The 21830-nt window shown below is 30.2% G+C and overlaps 1 protein-coding gene across 1 annotated transcript in view; it reads right to left on the minus strand.

Moving 5' to 3' along the window:
• LOC126844363 (lutropin-choriogonadotropic hormone receptor-like) overlaps positions 1–21830 on the minus strand; it is a 48022-nt gene that overhangs the window by 9458 nt on the left and 16734 nt on the right. Inside the window, exons 2-15 of the mRNA XM_050582509.1 lie at positions 19680–19880; positions 15186–15260; positions 14953–15027; positions 14788–14865; positions 14078–14152; positions 13918–13983; positions 13238–13306; positions 13057–13128; positions 11646–11763; positions 11464–11556; positions 9198–9391; positions 6920–7215; positions 5495–5720; positions 2461–2841 (exon numbers count right to left, since the gene is read on the minus strand). Of these exons, the coding sequence (XP_050438466.1) occupies positions 2461–2841; positions 5495–5720; positions 6920–7215; positions 9198–9391; positions 11464–11556; positions 11646–11763; positions 13057–13128; positions 13238–13306; positions 13918–13983; positions 14078–14152; positions 14788–14865; positions 14953–15027; positions 15186–15260; positions 19680–19870 (2009 nt within the window). The 5' untranslated portion in view covers positions 19871–19880. The remainder of the gene's footprint in view (positions 1–2460; positions 2842–5494; positions 5721–6919; positions 7216–9197; positions 9392–11463; positions 11557–11645; positions 11764–13056; positions 13129–13237; positions 13307–13917; positions 13984–14077; positions 14153–14787; positions 14866–14952; positions 15028–15185; positions 15261–19679; positions 19881–21830) is intronic.

Raw genomic sequence — 21830 nt, forward strand, 5'->3', positions numbered from 1 at the left:
GACCCCTGTCAAAGCGCTACATACCCACGTGCGTTTATACAAATAAAAGGAAATAAACGAAAAATAAGTAATAAAACCGATAGCAATAAACGATAAAATAATTTATTGACTTCGGTTTATGGCGGCAACTTTGAGGTTGACGACACAACATACTAGTCGAAGTGTTATTAATCCGCTTAACGCGAGCTTTCAAAATAAATAAAAACATGCACCTCTCATAATAATTAATCTTTTTTTTTTCTAATAATAATACATCATTGCATACAAAATAGCTATACGCGTACATTTTAGATAACATCTACATTACAGCCCGTTCTTTTATCTCGGTGCAATCCAACTAGGGTTGCTCGAACAAAGTACTCAAAGCGTCAAACATAGTTTTGTAAAAAACAGTAAGTGGGTAATGTTTTCAAATAAAGGTACGTGTGAAAACATCTCATTAAAGCACTGCGAGATTTTGAGAGTGACGGATGAGTTAACAACGTTTAATCGTCAAAGAAAGCTTGTTCAGTGAGTTATAAATTCCGAGAAACTTCTCTAGACACCAGGACGTTTATAATTAATAGTTGCAGTACCCGTACCCATTATTTCCTTGAACCCGAAAATTAAGTAAGCTTTTAGAAAAATATTATGGTTATAGTTTCACACTAAGCAATGAATCAAAATCCTACTATTATATTGTGTTTCTGTCAATTTTTCAAACGTCGCTGCGGGTTTAGGATGACACGTATCTTTTAACTGACTATCAAATAACTACTTACGTCCTACGCATTTGTTTGCTTAGTTTTGAATTTTTCGAGAACACAGATAACTCAAAGCTTATAGATAGACGGAGCTCCTTGACATATAGAAAAATACCGGAGAACTACTACTAGGTTTGCTCAGCGTACAATTACTTTTAAATCTTATGTTTATTTTCCGAAAATGTCATATCAACTATAAATTATAGATAATATTTTTTTTTCCAAAAGGTATTATTTTTTTATGCGGTTTGTTACACTCAAATCCGCCAATATTTTATTAAACACGTTTTCAGTTATACTATTTTCAACCGTGGACTATTATGCAGGCACGTACAAACGTTTTTCCGATTTTTTTTATCGATGTTTGAACAATATTATAAATACATATTTATTGTTTTCCCAGATACATATTATTATAAAATATTTAACATTCTATTATACTATGTAAAAATATATAATCATTCTTATTAAGAATATGGTTAAGTTTATAATGGTTATTAGTGGAAGTAGGTAAGCCAAGAAATAAAGCCCCATAGTAATCCTAAGCTAGTAATTAAATTGCATATTATAGAGGCCAAAAATGAATCATTCATTTGAGAACGTTTTCTAGCTAGGTGCCTGATGTTTGTATGATATCATATTTTAGTTGCACTACAGTTCGAAATGTGTTAAATGAAATTTAACTATTAAGTTAAATGTTGCTTACTACACCCAAGGTCCGACTCTGTTTTGGCATACAAAAAGACAGTTACACAAAGTCCAACCTATAGTGGTAATAAACTGCAAATTGTCAAATAAAAAATATAGGCGTTCTTTTATGGCATTGCAAAATACTCCCCGAAAGTCCATTTTCCGAAGACGTGTAGCGAAAAAATTACAATATTAAAGTTACGGTTTTAAAACAACACGATTATCAATTCAAAAGTTTAACAATAACATTTTGTCACAATGGCGTAGAGATAGAGAAAATTGGATTCAATAAAACCACCAAATTTCCGGTATTCAAATTTCGAACGATCCAATATCCTTATCCCTGAGATAAAAAAGTTATTTGTTCGCTATTTGGATTTGGTGAACACAATAAACTTAATTATAATCTGTCAATAAATCGTATACATACAATGTATTTGTAATATATTATTATTATTACAAGACATATTTTTTTACCGAGTAATAGGATTTGTCAGACAAATCTTCCTAAGCTATACATTAGGGTAGCTAAATTGCCTATACCGAATGCCGTGTTTGTAAAATCCTTGGATGTGATTGACTGTTTATAAACTGATTACCGAGTGATGTTATTGACCTTTAGGTTTATTTATACGTCGCGTCGCGTCGTGCGCTTAACAGAGAAATAAGTTTAGTTATTGTTTGTGTATTTTTAAAGGCCACGAGTCTGCTTAATTATTACGGTTAGGCTTAATATTCGAATGCGAAATGTTCTAGTAGACAGATTTCAAGTAATGTAATTATGTATTTATGATACCTATTGATATTAATTTGGGGCTACCCTATTGTCTATTGTGTTATTACTGAAGGTATACCTGGTGTGTACCTATAACACAATTTATTTTTATCAAAATTCCACAGTTAATTTTTTTTTTTTTTGGGGGGGGAGGGTTATATTTATATAAATAATGTATATCGTCAATAATGCGGCGTTTCAACAAATAATGGACCAAAGGTCGATTATGACTATTAACGGTTATTCACGTACTTGGTAAATGTGGAGACGATGTCGTGACGAAAACTGGCCGTGAGTATAGTGTACAGGAACGGGTTGGCACATGAGTTGATTGGGTAAAAGAACACCAGTAATATTTTGGATTGAGTGACGTCGACCAATGGAAGACCTAGGAGAGCGGTGACGGCGAAGAATATTACCGGGGCAGTGCAAACGAAATTTGTGCCAACCAAGATGAGGATTTTGCGGGCGATGCAAGCCTCGCCTTTGGCGTGTCTGGTCTCGTAGCTCAGTGAACTGTAGATTTGTGCATAACAAAATGCCATCAAAACGAATGCGCCGCCGGCAAACAACACCAGTGTCAATATGTAGCACACGCTGCTCACTCGGCTCACGTCTATCGGCAGACAAATACTGAAAAAGAAACACAAACAATATTAAATATAGTACAAATGAGGCCTGGAGTGTCAAAATAAGAAAACGAGTTAATAGGGTAACCGGATTTATATAAGAAAAAAAGCATTCAGGGCGATGACCGCTACAGTACATTGTTGAAAGTCAAATTTCTTTGATCAAAACAAAATAGTTAATATTAATATTTAAACAAATTAAATATTCATAACTATATCAAGTAGTACATTTTGTTTGGCGATTCCTTAAAGTAACATTCAGTTAATGTTCAAAACATTTATCGACCAACGAGTTGCAAGGATTCGCATATTCAGAGGTAAAGGATAACATATTTTACCTGTCAAGATCAAAGAGAATAGAGATAGACTCATCTTTCACAAGTGGATGATGTAGGCCAATGAAAAAAAGAACCGATGTGTTATTAAGACATATAGGCACATAGTTGTGAAATAAATATGGAACTGTTGTCAGACAGAGAAGGAAGGAGATAAAAATCAGGGTCGTCAACCCGATCAAAGTAACATACCTACACAAAATCCAAATGTAAATGAACAAAATCTCATGTCAAAGGCTTTTACTGGATTATTAAATTATTCATTTAAATTTAAAGATATTTAAGAGCATAATAATATGATTTAAACAACTTAATGATTAAATTAACTACTAGATTGTGATGAATAATGAAGGTGTCGAGAATAAATAATACTATTTTTCATGAGTCAACCAGATGCAGACTTTCTGTTAAATTATTTTATAAAATATTTTATAGTATGTACACGAATTATTATAATCACTTTTTAACGGCCTTTGTAAATTGTACATAGTATCTTGATCAGAGTTGCGTAAGGCCTTATTTAATTTTCTACATAGCATAGGAGCCGAAATACAAGACTGCGTATTAAATTAAAGCCCCTCTTGGATCCGTGTCCACCACCCAACTTAAAATAATTGAATTAAACAACCTAACCTCATAAAAATCAAATCTTATTGGCTTCAGGAACAGTCAAACATAAAGAAAATATATAGGGTGCATAAAGAGCAATGTTTTTTTTTTAAAAAAAGTTCATAGAAATAGTTTACTGATTAAGATTTTTTAAAATAATTTTTATACTTATACATAAGTTTCTTGGTTTTTTACGACTCAAAATAAGTATTTTGCTTGTAACTCGACAAGTATTTGTTGAAGGTATACCGAAATAATACCGGTTTTTTATAGAAATAATTATAATAAAAATTTATTGTATTAGGTACCGACAGTTATCTTAGATTTTTTCTGTAAAATGATTGGTCTATTATCGGTTGCATGTATCGTATTGAAAAGTTTAGACAAGTTTTTTGGTATGTGATTATGAGCAGCAAACGTGAATTTCCTCAATTACTCTGTGGAGTTTTTTTGTTTTTATCCTCCCAATTTGTTTTTTTTATAGCAACTTTTAAAACTTAAATGGAAACGCATACAATCATCAACTTTTAAAATTAAGTATAATGTAATAAAAATGTTGACAGGTTGATCACCAGTTTTGAACAACTAGTTTTTAAGTTATAAGAGTTTAAAAGTTAGATTGGGAGAGAATGTGCGTTTGGGAAGTGCGCGCATATAAAAATAATACTACACTCCACCTTTCCTTCTTGCGGCTTGCTCTAAACTTAAAACTTCAATAACTTCAAAATAGATATCCAAAACTGGTAATCGACCAGTCAAAATTTTTAGTACATTATTCTTAATTTAAAAAGTTGCAGGCGCGTGGCTTAGTGAGATAAGGCTACTGTGTATCAACACACGGTCGCTGGTTCGAATCTCGGCCACTGGCGGTTTGTTCATCCGGGTGGGCAACTATCTTGGCTACCTGCACCTCTCTCTGAGGCCAACTTGTTTGGTAGCGTTAGGTCGACAGCCAGCTATAAGCCCATAAATGCCAAATCTTAACCGGCTTAAGCCCTGATCGGTGGGAATAACGGACGTTAAACGTAAGAGAGAGATTATCAATTTAAAAAGTTAATAAAATTATTATACATTATTACTCAAAATTCAAAAGTTGCTGTCAAAAAAACTAAGTTGGTAGCAACTTAAGTAAAAACAAAAAAATGTGAAAAATTAAGAACACATTATATAAAAACATTATGAAAAAAAAAATGTAATTTCTTATAAAATATGAGATATTGAGTGGTTTACGATAAAATGATCCCCCTGTGTACCGGCGATGAAGAATTGGTGTAGCGACTAGCGTTGGATTTCGCTGCTATCAAAGCGGATGATCCCAAGCGCTAGCTAAAAGCGTAGCCAATACATAAATGAGTTAAAACAAAAATACGGTAAATAAACAGATAAACTAGCATGTACACGCGAACGGGAAGGCAATAACTTGATTACAAACGGTGTATTTTTTTTTCCTTTGCGAGTACCAAACGACGCGACGGTCGTCTCTGACCTTAATAGATATCGCAAAACGTAATAAACTGAATACGTCGACTAGGTGTATTATGGAAAATTAATTATATTATTATCACATGATATTGTTTCGGAACGGACTCTGAGCTCAATCTGAATTCGGAACACAACACAATAAACCTTTTAACCCGACAGGCGTGCAGACGTTATATAATAATAATAATAATAATAAATAATAATAATATAGATAAATGATATGATAAATACCTGGTGGTCGAGTAACTCGATACGCCCATCAGAGGCAAGGCGGCCATAAACAACGAATAAGTCCAGCCAATAGCCATTAGCTTGGCCGCCGATGAGAACGTCAACTTGTTTGTATACAGGGCTCTTCTTATGGAAAACCACCGTTCAATGGTCAACAGGCACAAAGCGAACACGGACAGTTGAGATGAGAAAACCGTTAGGAACCCGCCGATCTTACATCCGACTCCTACGAACAACAATGAAAATATGCCTCAATAATGTATTTTACACCAATGGGTTATCACATGCTTTTAAATTTCTAATAATATAACTTAATACGTTTCGAGATTTCATTGTCGTGGAATTACTAAAGTAAACAGACACCAGTGTATCAAGCCCGGATAGAAAGCAGCCCCCTCCTAGGCCCCCCGACACGTTCCCAGGACCAACAGATATTAGGGACCCATACAGATGTAACGTGCCAATTAAGTCGTCAGCTTTAAATTATATGCAAGGGTCAATAATAAGATCTTGCATTTTAAATAATTATTAAAATGAAATTATAAAATCAAAAATTTGTTTTTATTGCTTTACTCAAATGAGCATTACAATCACAGAACCGTGTTACAGTTTAATGCATAATCAATTTGTGATATGTCGACTATTATCATTTATTTTGAAACTATAACACAAATTCTAATTCTAATGTTTAATTTAATGGCTAAATGTGATATTATTAATATTTCCGCTTATATTTACATTGCCATTAGAATATATTTAACTATTTAATATGTAGCTAATTGAACAGCTGAAAGGACGTTTTCTAAATTGGTTAGAGTTAAACAAATATAGATCTTAGCTTTCACAAGATAATTATTTTTTTAATAATTTTGTCGACTGAAAAATATTATGTTCTATACATTTTTCAAACTATTTTACAGTTTATCAATTTTGTTAATCTCAGGGGAAAGAAATATATCATAGGAAATTGAATTTCTATAGGAATGTGGAATGTGAGTTACTGCGTTTACATTTGAACAGGCAATGCGGCGTACAATATCTACATGCAATTAATATAAATTGTATCATTGAATTAGTGTTCGTTTAATTTATATCAAACATTTCGTTTATGTTTGTACATTATAATTAGTTTAATAAACGGTTACGGTTTAAATAAATTTATGACTGTAGTCTATGAACAATCATAATAGTCACGCGACCATTATACGACACTTGCATTTGAAAGACAATAATATTTAACACGGGAAAAATAACAGCACAAACCCGTATTTACCGTACACCGTGACTTGTAAGGTAATATAATATTATCACTAGCAGTGTCGCGTTACTTAAATGTTAGTTATGTACATATCGAATGCAACAAATATATTTGTAACAAGTATATCGATAATGTGAAAACGAAGAAAGGAATACTGTTTACGATACCTGTTTGCCAGTTGTAAGCGTAGTTAAAGTACTTGTTGCTGGATTCAAAGTCTTGGTAGGCCAGTATTAACAGATAAATGGCAGTGCAGAAGTCGGCGAAAGCCAGATTGCTCATCAAAAATCTCGGTACCGATTTGTTTGCTCTCTTGCGAATCACTACCAACAGCACGATCATGTTTCCCAACAATGCGGTAACGCCGACAATCCAAACACTCATCCGCAACCAAAAAAATCCCATTATGTCTTCACAGGGATTGAGAGCGTCTGGTTGAGGCGAACACTTTACGGGCGATTGACTGAAAAGTGTTGGATAAAAATAAATGAAAATTAATATTATACTCATGCAAAATAAGGATATATTGACGGTATTTGTTGACGTAGCTTTGGTTAATGGTCGCTTAATCGTTTTGTTTTTTTTATAAAATATTATGTGATAAAAAAAAAATTATAACATTGCTCTTAGACTTATAACACATTAGATTTTCAGCAAAACAGAAAAGCTTTTATAAACCTCAATTTAAACCTAGTCTGACGTTTTGACAATGAATAACACTGATACAGTTAACGATAAATCTTCATTGAAGTAAAAACAAATACAAAAATATAAGACAATTCTTCGATAAAATATTTATTAAACAAATTAATTCAACCCAATTAAAAACAACGATCATTATTAATTTAACAAAGAAAAATACGGCATACACTGTAATACTGTAGAACGGTAGTGTGAATTATTAAAATTCTTAGGTTTAAGATATTTTTATAAGAAATGTAATTTATCATAAATTATTTCAATTACATAAATTCATAATTTAATTTAACATAATTTTATTTTTAATTTATAAATGTTATTCATCTCATTTTTCATCTCATTTATTAGTTTTTTTTTATACAGAACCAAGTCCCCCATTAGTGCCCCCAAACTTTTGATCGCTAGACTTCCCCTAAAAAATTTCTTAGTTGAAAATTACTATTTCACACAAAAAGTTTTCTATTTCCTGAAACCCGTAAACTATTTCATAACTAATTTCAAAAGTCAAGCTCGAGCATTTTACTTTTTGTAGATGAAATATTTTAATGAATTTCCGGTTTTAGTAAAGTTAATTAATTTTTTTCAAACGACTCGAGGTTAATAACAGTATGGTTAGTATCTACGCAAAATATTGTGATAATGGGGCTAGAAAACCTAAGACCACTTTTTTAATTTCCTAAAAAATGACGAATCCATATAAATGACTTAAGGATATTCTAGGTTTGATAATCGTTATGGGAAATCAACGTATAGTAAAATAGTAAATAAATAGTATTAATTGTGCGCGGAATATGAGTAATTAGAAAATACTTAATCTCACCCAAATCTGTCCCGTAAGAGGGTTGGGAGTGTGAAACAAGGTCCTTTACTCGCCTCTCAAAAACTGTTACAGTGTATAAAATGTATTGGGAACATCGCTAGGATTATATAAGTAAAATATATTGGTGGATAAAGTCTCTATAGACTGCAGTTAAAAAAAAAAACTTTTTTTAATTATGCTTTTCTACAAAAAAAATATTAGAAAAGCCATATAAAAAAAATATTTGACTACAATAGCAATTTACCTATCAATTGTAGCACATTTTTTTAAAAATGTCAATTACTTTGAAAACAACCGAAAAAAATTTGTTGTAATTGATTGGTAAAATATCGTTTTTGTAGTAAAATTATTTTTTACTATTTTTTTAGAAAAGCATGTTTTTTTTAAAATAAAATAATTGTTTTAATTTATTTGTTTTAGTGTTTATCTTATTAAAGATACTTAATAATTGTGAATAGATTACTAAATTAATTTTGGAAGATTTAAAAAAAAGATTAAAAATTTTTAGTAAAATGACTCCCATATTTGACCGCCCGGCATTTGCGACCTGGATGTCTGAGTCCCAATATTATGACGGAACATTGTATTTTTGTCATCCGAGATGAGTGTCTGTGTCAAGTATCAGCTCTCTACGACATCGCGAAGTGGGTTAAATTAATTTTACAAGATTTGAAAATACTCGTACAAACGTACGTACGCGTTAGAGTTAGTGAGTTAAAGAAAAGCATGTAAAAAGAAAAAATTACTCCCAGGATCTCAATACATAGAGTCGGGTCAAACCTACGGGTTGTTATAAATGGAACTAGGTATATATTATACACCAAACCGTTTAGCGTCTAGGAGGCTGAAGGATCTAACATTAACAAGCAACACACAGCTGTAAAAAATCATTAGGTATGTACTATTAATTTTGTTATTATTATTACGTTATGGGCGTTATGTTGCCACACACGATTTCCATATTGTTTGTTGACTGGGCCGTCTCGTGGAAGAATTCTTCGTTGTCATTGTTATCAGACGCAGCGTTTTCGGTTTTCAACGTCACAGTCGGGTGTTCGATCAGTACACCGACGGCCGTCCTCGAGCCTTCGCATTTGTTTTGAATCGCTTGTATGTTTGCCTGTGTACAATATACCCGCACGCGTTAAATTTCAATAAATATAATGCACACACAGCTGTACCAGTATGTACCTACACTAATATGTGTACACACACAAGTAGGTATATCAAAACGTCTTACTCGATACGAGATTCGCCCGATCGGTGTACGGTACTAAAAAATACAATTTCACCGAGCGCCACGCCATACTATGTGTATCGTTATTGTTATTATTTTCATTATTTACACTATTATTTTTCAAGGGCGACGTCCGCATGCGGCATGTGTATACTCATTTCCAAAAGATTATCTCAAAAACTCGGTTTACATCAATTTATATAGGTCGTAAAACCCCGCGTTTATCCCATATGTATAAGACCGACGGCGTGGTGGATATGGCGACAAATATTATTTGCTAAACATACCTAATTCACTAATCGGTTTTTTTTCGATTAAAATTATTAGGTATTACGGTAAAAAAAATACCGGCTACGGGTTGCAACCTATTGTTATAACGTGCCTAAGAACAAGCATACGGTCGTTTAGTCGGAAGGTGACGTTATTAAATGTTAATGTTGTACTCTAGTATGTATAAAATAGGATTTTGTAGGAAACGTGACTGGTAAATTGATTTTTTGCAAAAACAGAACACCAGGTAAAATTAATAACAAAAAGTACTCGCGAGTATATTTATTATCTCGTCGAAGTACTTTCGAGAATTTAATGTAACAGATATGTTTTGAAAAACGTATTATTTTATTTGTGATCGAGTAAAAATTATACAAGGATGTATGTCATTTTAAAACTTTTTTCATTTTTAAACATTTTTCATATATATATTTCAATTTTTTTACTTCTCTTTTCTAGTAAAATGTTTTCTATGTCAATTAAAAGGAAGCGTTAGTTTAAATATTTATCTATTAAATTGTGTTAAGATAAACCATCATCCGATACAGCTAGTCTATACGCCTTTTAAAAAGTTTTCTTTTTTTTTTTTTATTAAAAAAGATTTTCAAAATTAAATTATTCTACGACACCACGTAGGATTTTTATCGTTAAGCGATTTTCACCACCAAAACGGCTATTACTAAATAAAAACAGTATACTTGAAAAATTACATCCTATCTAAAACTAATAATTGACATGACCTCTTAATAAATAATAAAAAATACTCGAGTGTGAACCCTCTAAATAGGTTTATTTGTTAAGTGAGCTATGAAAATAGTCCTTAAAAAAGTACTGTATACAAAAAAAAAAAACATAAATTGAATATACAATTTTTTTACATTAACCAAAAAAGAACAATCGTCCTGAGACATATTATGTATAATTTATGTATACTATGTGTATACTAGATGGCGTAACTAGAGGGGGAGGAGGGGTGGGGTTCAAATCCTTCTAAGCTCGTTAAGGTTTCAAAAAAATAAACAACTATTGAGGCATAGCCCCCAAGGTTTATAATTTTTACTACATTTTTAGGGAGCTTTCAGAGTTCCTAATTCCCCCCCCCCCTCACCACTAGTTACGCCAATGCAAATATCAATCATAAGTCATAAGTCATAACACATGTATACCGTAATTTTTTTATTTATTTGATATTTCACACACCGCAAAACAATAGCATTCATTAATCAAAAGGATAACGTATAATTAAAAACGTATTTAGAATCGGTCAAACAGCTTTGTAGAAAGTAGTAATTAAACAACCACTAATGGCATAATATGTTGTTTTAATATTCGTTCAAATAATACCAAATTAAACTCAACGGAATTTTAATTATCTACTTCTCCCTCTCTCTCTTGTTTTTCCATACAATTTTTTTATTCGTGTTAACCTCTAAGTACAATATACTTATATTTTTGGGATGTTCACTCAGCCTACGGATTGAAATTTTTTCCACAGTGAGAAATCCAATATTTTCATGTAGATATCGAATGTAAACCAAAATATATAATATATACATATAGAAGTGTGTATTATATAGTATGCTCCTGTACAAGGCAAAACCTGTGCACAAGTTTATGACCAAACTTGTAGTAAAAATTACACATTATGATTTTTACTTATAATAACATAACTAAAAAACTCTTACTTGATGATTAGCGTATTTTGTATGATCGTGTTTATCTGGGAACTGGAAAGCACAGCAGTGAAATGAATATGTTAGATGTGCTTCTTTTAAATTCTATAAAAAAAAATCCTTATTGATCAGTTAGGTTGTGTATTAACTAGTGTATTATAATTTATTATTGTGTAAAAATGTTTTATAATTACGCCGAAAGAATAAATCGAAGGGATCTTAGTCAATGATGTTGTCTTTTCAACCCAAAGCTTTTCGATACTCATCAAACCCGAAGCTGGCAAAAACGACATACTCGTTTCTGACAAATCTCTACACAAAATCGATAAGCAACACAATAGTAATTATGTTTAATGTAAATATTCAACATTTTTGCACCTGGCGGATATTTATTCTTGACAAATATGACAGTACGAAACCCAGGCTTAGATTTTAATAAATCCCCCAACGTATTGTCTATCATGCATGATTCAATAAGTATACAATAACTAAATCGCTTATTCAAGAAAGAGAATATTTTTATTACTAAAAATAGTTTGTTAGTGGTAAATTATTATGTAGAATGAGACGGAAAATTATAAAACATGTAGAAAAACTGTTAAGCAAACTTATGGTTAAATATATAGTAAAGATATAAAATCTACTTGAACCCTAAACTTTAGGGTTCAAGTAGATTTTATATCTTTACTTTATAAAACATGCTTTCAAAAATCTCGTTTATTTTTGAAGGATAAAATGTCTAATATAGTTTTATATTAATTATAACACAGAATAAACAGAAAAGAAACTATCCAATTTTTACATGGGCTCATATGGGACAAGACAAAATCATGTCCAAAATCTTGAATATGATTGAGAAATGGGCAGTGCTGATAGGCGTAGGGAAATTCTCATTTTTCGTTCATTCTGGCTAAACTGTTCACTCGACAAACTCGGAAAATGGCGATAACATTATTGTCGTCGTACGATATTTAGTATATTAACAGTGTAGCCATAAGTCACAGAAAAATTGAAAACAAGGAAATATCTGAGTTCTGGCATTACTGGCTAAAACTCAATATGTCTGGCCTTTTATTGATAAGCTCTAAGATTCCCTTATGTTTACTCTGTGGTTAAAATTCGATTTAAGTTATAATTAAATGTGCCGATAACACAATTATTAATAATGATTTTTTTTTTATTCATTTAACTTTTTTTTTTGTTTAGTAGTGTATTGTTTGGTGTATAAACCATTTTTGATTCATTCAAACACAAATTATTGTTCCAACATGTTTTTCATATTTTATTTTGAAAAAGGAACAAGTTAGCCGCAGATATGAGTGCTAAAAAAGACACAAAATAAGTACCTAATAATCTAAAAAAAAAATAGTATGTAGCTAAAAAATAATAATTTTTCAGATTTTTTAAAAACATTTTTTGCTTAGCAAAACACGTTTCTTTGAGTTTTCCCAACATTTTGGATTTATTGTCTTATCCCTTAGTTGAATATGTCATTGAATTATGGTAATTTATCGTTGACAATCATGTGTTACTTTAGGGGTAGAGTGACTTGCTCGAATGTGTATTAACACTTGTCATTTAACAAAATAAGAAATAAAAGCTTACAGCGATAATAAGTTTGCAATTCCATCGAAACTATGATCAAATAAACTTCTCAACTTGTTTCCTTTCAGGCTCCTATATTATAACACACATTGTATTACATAAAGAAAAAACCTACATTTTTTTTTAAATTTTTAATAGAGACAAATTTTGAATTTACAGTATAGTCATTGGAAATACTTACAGTTTAGCTATTTCGGAACCATTAAACGCCCAATTTTCTATTTCTTCGATACCATTGTACTCTAATAGTCTATTGAAGTGTACAAAATAATTAGATTTATGAATGGTAAATTAGTTTATCCTTATAAATTAAATACCTATTAACAATATACCGTCAACCCGGATTAAATGGAGCATTTTGGGTGACTTGGAACACTGTATTTTGGTACCTAGAGTTGTTTTTATAATTATTTTGTGAAACAAAAATTAAGTTATGACAAAATAAGTCAGACGCCTTTTCCATTTCACCCGGGTTGACGGTACACGATTTATGTATATACCTTATAATTGATACAATGCTAAATGTCTAATTAAAATGTTATAAAAACGTATCTTTATATAATAAGTAAGTCGCACAAAATTACTTACGTTTAACTATTGCCTTTTTTAAAAAAATGTTTAGTTAAAAAATCAAATACTTGGGTTACAACACGATAAAGGTTAATTTTTTATTTAAAATTTGTTTGAAAAGCAAATACATACATATATTCAAAATTAATACAAGAATATACATATGTATGCATATGTTGCACAAGAGAATTATGTTATGTGAAGGAAGCAATAAATAATTTTAGTACTGCAAACCCGAATAGGTATTGCAAGTGTCGAGTCTATGGCCCCTACTTAACAACAAGTACTCACAATTGTTCTGTTCTGGTTTTGATCCCGTTCGTTGTCAGTTTGTGTATATTATTTCCTTCGAATTCACTAATCATAGAAAACACATTTTCGTTAAAATCTAGTGTATCGTTTAATTCAATAGATTTTTTAATAATCGGAAAAATGAATATGTTACTCGTACATTGTGTGCATTGCTTTTATAGACCCCAGGTTCGATAAATCTGGTATTTTTTTGAGATTGGATTTCGTTATATGTCTGTAATAATAAAGTATAATCAAATAATTCGATTACGATAAAGTTGTAGCGCATATTAAAACACGCGCTTGTAAAATAAATACCTAAAAATTCAACTTAATGGTGTATAAAACTCCCCCAAAAAATATCACAAAAGAAATGTTTAAAATTTAAGAAAAGCTATAAACAAAATACTGTGTATTGATGTAATCTATTTTTGTTTTACAATAATTATAAATTATTAATCGATTAACCTTTACCTACTTAACTGGTCCACAATGAAAAGATAAAACAACATCTATCTACAGTATGTATCAGTGTACTTATATCAACTAATAGCGAGCCACTAATTAATGCAATACATTAATTTCAATGAAGAATTTTCACGCATCCACCGTTTTCACCTTTAATGATTATAATTTCCTAAAACTCTCAACAAGCAGAATAACTTTAAGTACACCTAAATGGATATTCGTAACAGCGCATTAGATATTTTTCAGCCATTTTCTCGAAAACAGAGTCATGTTTATGACGCGCTTTAAATATGTTCAATCTGGCAAAATAAATACATACATGTTCCCTATACCTACGCACGCATATTTATTATTTTTTATTTCAAATTTCATTAAATTTTTCAAAGCACAAAATACACTTACAAGCTTGAAAATGATTTTGAAAAACTTCTAAATACATCTGATGGTATTTCTTTTAAAGATATAGCGTGTGAGATGAATCTGTGAATAACAAAATATAAGAAATTATTACAATATTATGTTAAGTTTTTTCAACAAATAAATATTAGTTTCGAAAAAAAAACTTACAGCGATTGTAATCTGGTTAAGTTCTTGAATGTCGAAGAGCTCAGTGTAGCGAGATTTTTCACGTTGATTAATACTCTATAAACAAAAATAGCCGACAGTGTTGTTGACTAGACATAAAAATAAAATATCCTTTAATTCGGTATGAATTCAAAAATATAATATTTATTAACATTTAACGAGTGTATTATGCACCTACTTCAGATCCAAACCAAAAAAAAATAATGAGTACTTACATATCTGTAATACTGTGTTTGTACAAGGAAAACGAATTTTCAGATAACTCTTTAATGTTACACTCCCTTAGTGTTCTGAAATAAAATTAATATAATACAATTCTGTGATATTGAATAATAATTAAATAATTTGGAATTAAACAATTTTGAAATTAGTATTTAAAGGGTTTAATTATTATTTAACCTCATGTGACTTCTTTCTTCATTAAATCGCAAGTTTATAAAAATAAACTCAAGCAAGAAATTTAACGGGCCATCAGCGGACAAGTTTGTGAAAACGTGATTAAGAATTTCATCGTCAGGATTGCGTACTGAGCAAGTAAAAGGGCCACATGCCAGACATATTTCACTCTCAAACCTCGACTCGTAAGGAAGATTCCTTATGAGTCGAGGTTTGCTTCTACTTATGTCTACTTATATCTACTTATGTCATTGTGAATACATATATTTTTTTTTTATTAAACCGATTCATAGCAAAAACTAAAAACCTGCGTTTTTTATGAAATACCCTTAATTTGATATATTTCTTAACAATTATGATATTATTTTCTCATATTAAAAAATATTTATAGCAGCCATTTTCTGTTTTTAAACGTTTTAGATATTGTCAAGCCTGAAATTTTATTGACAAGTGACAACACAATCCGATCGATCATTAAAACGTTTTAACCTAACCGAGTTGATAATGCATCATGTGACACAGCGGTAAACGAACCACAATAGCTAGGGTAGATTACATGTGCCATGTTGTGTTAACTGTTTTAAGGACAATGACAGATTGATATATTTATATTTATAAATATATTATATTAATACTGTATTGCTCCGAAATTTATTGGTTCCATAATCCATAAACCGTGTTAGAACTAATCACAGTGCTTTAATAAACGTGTATGGAACCACTACTCGTAAAATATTGTGCAGTTTAAGACTTAAGGGTTACTTTGTTTATTATATTTAATTATTTATCTATATTAATGTTCCTTATTGTACGTGTAAACGATGTAATGTAAATCCGAACTTCTGAATGGTTTGTGTAGTTCCTCAAATTCACGTTAATTTTAAGGAATATTTGTTTTTTTTTTTGGTATTTTTTACATGAATACATGAGTTTATGTAATTGATCAGAGTTCTCTATCAATGCACACGTGTAAGGACCATAGAGTAGTATAGAAGAGCCTTTTTATATATTGCCTACATTACACATTGACCCGTTAAGTGACTCCTTATTTCAGTTTGACCATAGATAATAAAAAAAAATTGTAGGTTTAAATATTAGGGTTTGACAACCTGCTCCTTTAATTTAAATACTGTATAACTAAGTACGATTTAAGATAATATTATCTTAAATACTTATTTTTCCAAGCTTAGGGCGATTTTTCTGCGCAGTATTATCTAGCAATCATGCCTGTTTATTTAGTCATGGCAGTACTAAAAAATCGCGACACTAATTGTTTAACCGATATAGTTGTGGAACGACTTTTCTATACTACCCTACAGTCTGGACATGCCTCGACCGACGATATTTTATAAATATAAACACATGAAAAAAATGTATTATATCAAAACGCACGGACCAACTACTCATTTAATATCACGTAGTTGCTATTAATATATATAAAAATATAGGTGAGGCTGCCGACAGATTTTTGATAACGTTGTTAGTATTATGTTTAGTTTTATCTAGTCTGTGAACTGGTAGTATTGTGTATAATGTTTTACTTCTGTAATATCATATCCAACTCGGCTTACAGATTTTAACTTTTAACCCCTGGTAATTGCCTTGGATTAACTACACGATGCACCACAATTTCGGAAAATTGTGTTATTTAAACGTGTAACAGAAATATTTTTTAGAAATTCAACTAAAAAAAAACAATTATAAAACATTATAATAGTTATAATAATTTCAGACTTGATTTCATGAATAATCTAAAAGGGTCGCTTAGGGTAGAAAGCAGGTTTTTTTTAAATAATCAATAAATTTGCATGGAGGGAATAATTTCTTAATTTTGAGTAAGCCTTTTATAAATAAAAAAAATGGTTCAAACACTTATTATTTGAAGATTTTATAAATGGTTTAATTGCTTGCATTTTACAGCGTTTTAATTTAATTCCTAACAATTTCGCAATTGTACCTGAAGGGTACTTAAATAGATCAAAAGTTCACTTCCTCTCCATCAAATTAAAAAAAACCATAAAAGTCTACATAATTTTCAACTCAAAATTACAACGCGCTTTAAATTTTTTTAAAAATTGTCGAATAAGTAACGACTGAACTCAGACATCTTATAGGGATTTAGTACACAAAGAAAAATTACTACATCCAAATTGCGTGGGAAAATTTAGGGTTAATTCCGAGAGGCTATATTAATGGGTATGCACGAATTGCGTCCCGGGTCTAAAAGATAAACAACCAGTTTGCCCACCTAACGTATTACCTATCTAAAATTATAAACTTGCTGTCCGTAACATAAGTATTCACGAAATGAACAGTAAAATCGAATTCTCGATGGTTATTTGGTTGTACCGCTATAAAAGCCTTACTAAAGCAGTCCGAAGAAGGATAAGCCGAAAAATAATTACAAAATTTACCGGTTTCGGTTTTATTAAAAATAAAAATTACTTAATTGAATGCAAAGTTTTGTGTCATATGTTTTGCCTTAGTGAAAACGAAACCCCCTTTACATACTGCATCAGGATTAACATACAAAACTGCCCTTAATTTTGCTTTGTCTAAATTAGCATACCCATGCTTGGTTAACAACTTAAACTTAAGAGGATTATTGAGTTTTTGCCTGTTGAATGTTTGAAAATAATCTTAATTATGATTGTATGTTAGCCACTAAAAATTATTTTATTTTCCTCGTTTAACTTTTAGTATGAATTTCAGAACCGTTTAAAACAATCTCTCGATGTCATAATTAATAAACATTTTTGAAAATAAAATGTTAAATCGTCAAAAGTTTTTTATTTTTTTGCTTAAAATTATATTAACTATACCCACCAATATAATATGTTTCGTTTTAAAACTGACACGAATAACTATAGTCTATACTTTTATTGATACTCCATGCTCTGTTTTTCCATATTTACGCCGTTATTTAATTTAACGGTGATCAGTAAAAAACTAGGTGTATTATTAATACTACCTACTTGTTATATTAATGCACGAAACTCGGATCTATCTTAGATTTACCCCACATGCAACTCGATTGTTTGGATTTTCAACCATTATCTTCCGCACGCAATTCGGATGCTCCGTGAAAAATATGTGCCTAACGCTAGGAGTTTACTACTAGAACTACAGCTGCGACTTGCAAACTTACCTCCTACTAAAAAGAACCACTACTACGGCAAATGTTAAATGAACCGTTTTTATTGTTTTAAATACTCAAATGACCCATAATCTACTTTTCATACTAAAGGCAAAATCTTTCTAGGAAATATGTTGTTTATATTATCCTAAAATGATTAACACATAGTATTGTTAAATATTATACCATTTATTATAAATATTTATAGTATGTATAATCAATGATTATACTATTCGAATCATATTAAAAAAATGTTGCAGCAACTACTACACAGGCAGATCACTTCATTTTTTTTAACTGCAATTTTACAACTTAAATATAGTGCATGAGGTCCAGGCTTTACCATAATTAAGAAAATAATGAAATTATACCAGTTAAAATATTTGACTATGAAATATAACTCCTTAAGAGGACGCTACTCACCCGTAATTTATCCACGAAAAATGCAGGGGACAAGAATGTGAACGCGGTATTTAGAGTAGCCGTATACAATTTTTACAATGGATAGAGAAGAACTTTATCTACGGGGTAGAGTTTTTAATTTTTTTTTAAAACTTAAGCACAATCAAATTATTCATTCGTAAATATTCATTATTTTTTCTTTTTTTTAATTTGTTTATAAAAATATTAAGTATAGATATCAAAACAATAAAAAACTTTATCCCCATGGATAAAGTTCTTCCCTATACGTTGTGAAAATTTGGTAAATTTACTGTTTATACTGATCTTACATACTTGTCCCGCGCAATACAGTTCTGATGGGAAAACAATTGTAATTTATCCTATAGAAATAATTGTGATAATCTGACAAAAAAAATGTCAATCAACAAAGTATTCTCATTACTGTATTAATAAGTATATATATTTAAGAGTTAAAACTCTAATTTAAGATTTTTCGAAAAATTGCCTATACTTTACTCTATAGAAATGGTCTATGGAGCGTCCTCTTAACAATTTACTTTTGTATAAATATTTTTTTTTTAAATAAAGGCTAAAAAAAATATATTTTTTTTCACATATTTTAAGAATTATTAACATTATTTTTTTCTTTAATTGTAATAATATAGTAATAAAATTATAGGCAGTCTGTCTATTACAATTTTCCTAAATAACATCAAGGCTTAAGCTAACCATAAAATATGTATATACATTGTCCAAATATATATTATATACTTACATCACGTGTACAGGCTCGTTGAATATCGGTATTTTGTCTACTCCAAAACAGTACATTTCCTTTTTTTCTGGCCTTTGGTTCGTTATGTTTCGGAAAAAACAGCTGTGCTCTACCGTGGAGATAGTGTAATTGCACTTTATAGACAGCAGAAGGCAAATGCTCCATAACACAATATTGATGGTCGTCGCCATAAAGGCCCACCTGTGTAAAAATAAATGTTATACTGTAATATATAATTTGTATATTGGATAAGTGACCATCAACCTGATTGAACATTGATACATATTTTTATTATGACATCACTTAGCGTGAATGTTGATACATCATTAAAAAATTAACGGCTTAAAAATTAAATTGTCTAATCTAATGAGTCTGTAGAGTAATTTTGTTCTGTTGAGTTCGCAGCGCAAAACGGATTCTTACGAATAATAAATGTGCATATAATTTACTTGAAAACAAGAGACACACATCGCACAAGAGATTCATTACAAAACTAATTTTCATATATTATTTAACCTACCTATCTTATCAATCCAACAGTAACTCATACGTCAAAAGTGGATACACCTATTCAAATAAATAAAATAGCTAAAAAAAAAATGAGCCAAAACGGCCCAGCTGTTCTCAAGTGATGCCATTAGCTACGAACAGCATTTCATTTTTATTTATATAGAAGATCATTTTTCTGTTTACATATAAAAAAGAATTAAAATTTTTAAGAGAAGATGTAATAGTTGCACCAATTAAATTTATCAAAAATGTTCACGGCAGCCCCTCAGGCGCTTATGATATCTAAAAATAAATGAATTAAAATTCTGAAATTTGTACAGCACTTACTTATATGTAAATAGGACATCTGTTAAAAAATTTGGTAATGGAGACTTATATTTACTAGTTGTAAGAACTTGAATTTTTTTAATTTCGTATTTTAGAACTACGCATAACATAATGTTATTCAAGTTCTTATAACTCTTAGTAAAAATAAGTCTCCATCACTAAACTTTTACCAAATTTTCTATATACGAGTACATACAAGTAAGTGCTGTACAAATTTTAGAATTTTTAGTTTAAGCCCAAACAATTTATAGGCTCTTAAATATTGCACTTTTAGTAAAATACTACTTTGAAGTTACTAATACATTATAAAAAAAAATTGTCCAAAAAGAGTGCAGTTAAATGTATCAGAATAAAACAATTTTTCTTTGTACTTTGACCTTGAGTCAGCATAAAAATTTAATAAAATTTATAAGATTTTGAATTTGTTTTTAAATTTGTTAAAAGAGTAAATTTATTGAAAAATAATGACAAAAATGCAATGCTGTAATAACCATTAAAAGAAATTATTCATTCTATGATTATTTACATTTATTATGTGTTGAATAATATTAAAAAATTATAAAAATGTTAAAAAATAAACAATAATAACATTTTTTTTTCTCTTGATTATATGAAATTATATGCATAGGATATATTAGTTTGAGGCATTTAGAAAATCCACTCCCACACATCAGATGATTTGGCATGGAATGACCCATAATCTATTTGTCAGGCTGAAGAGGGTGGCTGGCTCATTGATTAATTTTTAATTTTGTTCTTAATGTAACAAAAATTAACTGATTGTGATTTATAAAATTTGTTTTACTTATTTTTGAAATAAAGCAAAAGTTGGAGGGGACAGGAGTGAAGGACAAAGCAGGAGGCTAGATATCTCCCACCCCTTGTTATATAACTATTTACATTTAAAGCCCCCGAGGCCCAAAGGTCTACCTAATTGTGCCACTGGCAATGTTAATATTTCATTATTATTATATACGGGATTTTCATCTCATGTTATGTGCTCTACAGCCTTTTAGAACCCTAATAGAAAATAAACTGTTGTTAGAGGACATTCAATTTCTATATTTATAAAGAAATTTATTACAGGTCAATAACGTTTCTTAAGAATGTATTCAATAAAATGTATACGTAACGATTGTAAAATTAATAAATTAACTAACAATAATAATACAATGATTGATGAGCATTAAGAGTACCTACATAAAACAACAAATATAATTCAACAATATATAAATTATGAACTTTTAAATCTCGTGTAATCTCAAGAAATCATGTGCGATAGCTGTCAAACTAAATTTAACATGCGCGCATTGA

This window comes from Adelges cooleyi, unplaced genomic scaffold, assembly GCF_023614345.1.
Source record: "Adelges cooleyi isolate 19-005CV unplaced genomic scaffold, UGA_ACOO_1.1 ACOO_flye_CR_arks_rails_tigmint_CR_PRNA_651, whole genome shotgun sequence".
In the NCBI taxonomy this organism is placed as follows: domain Eukaryota; kingdom Metazoa; phylum Arthropoda; class Insecta; order Hemiptera; family Adelgidae; genus Adelges; species Adelges cooleyi.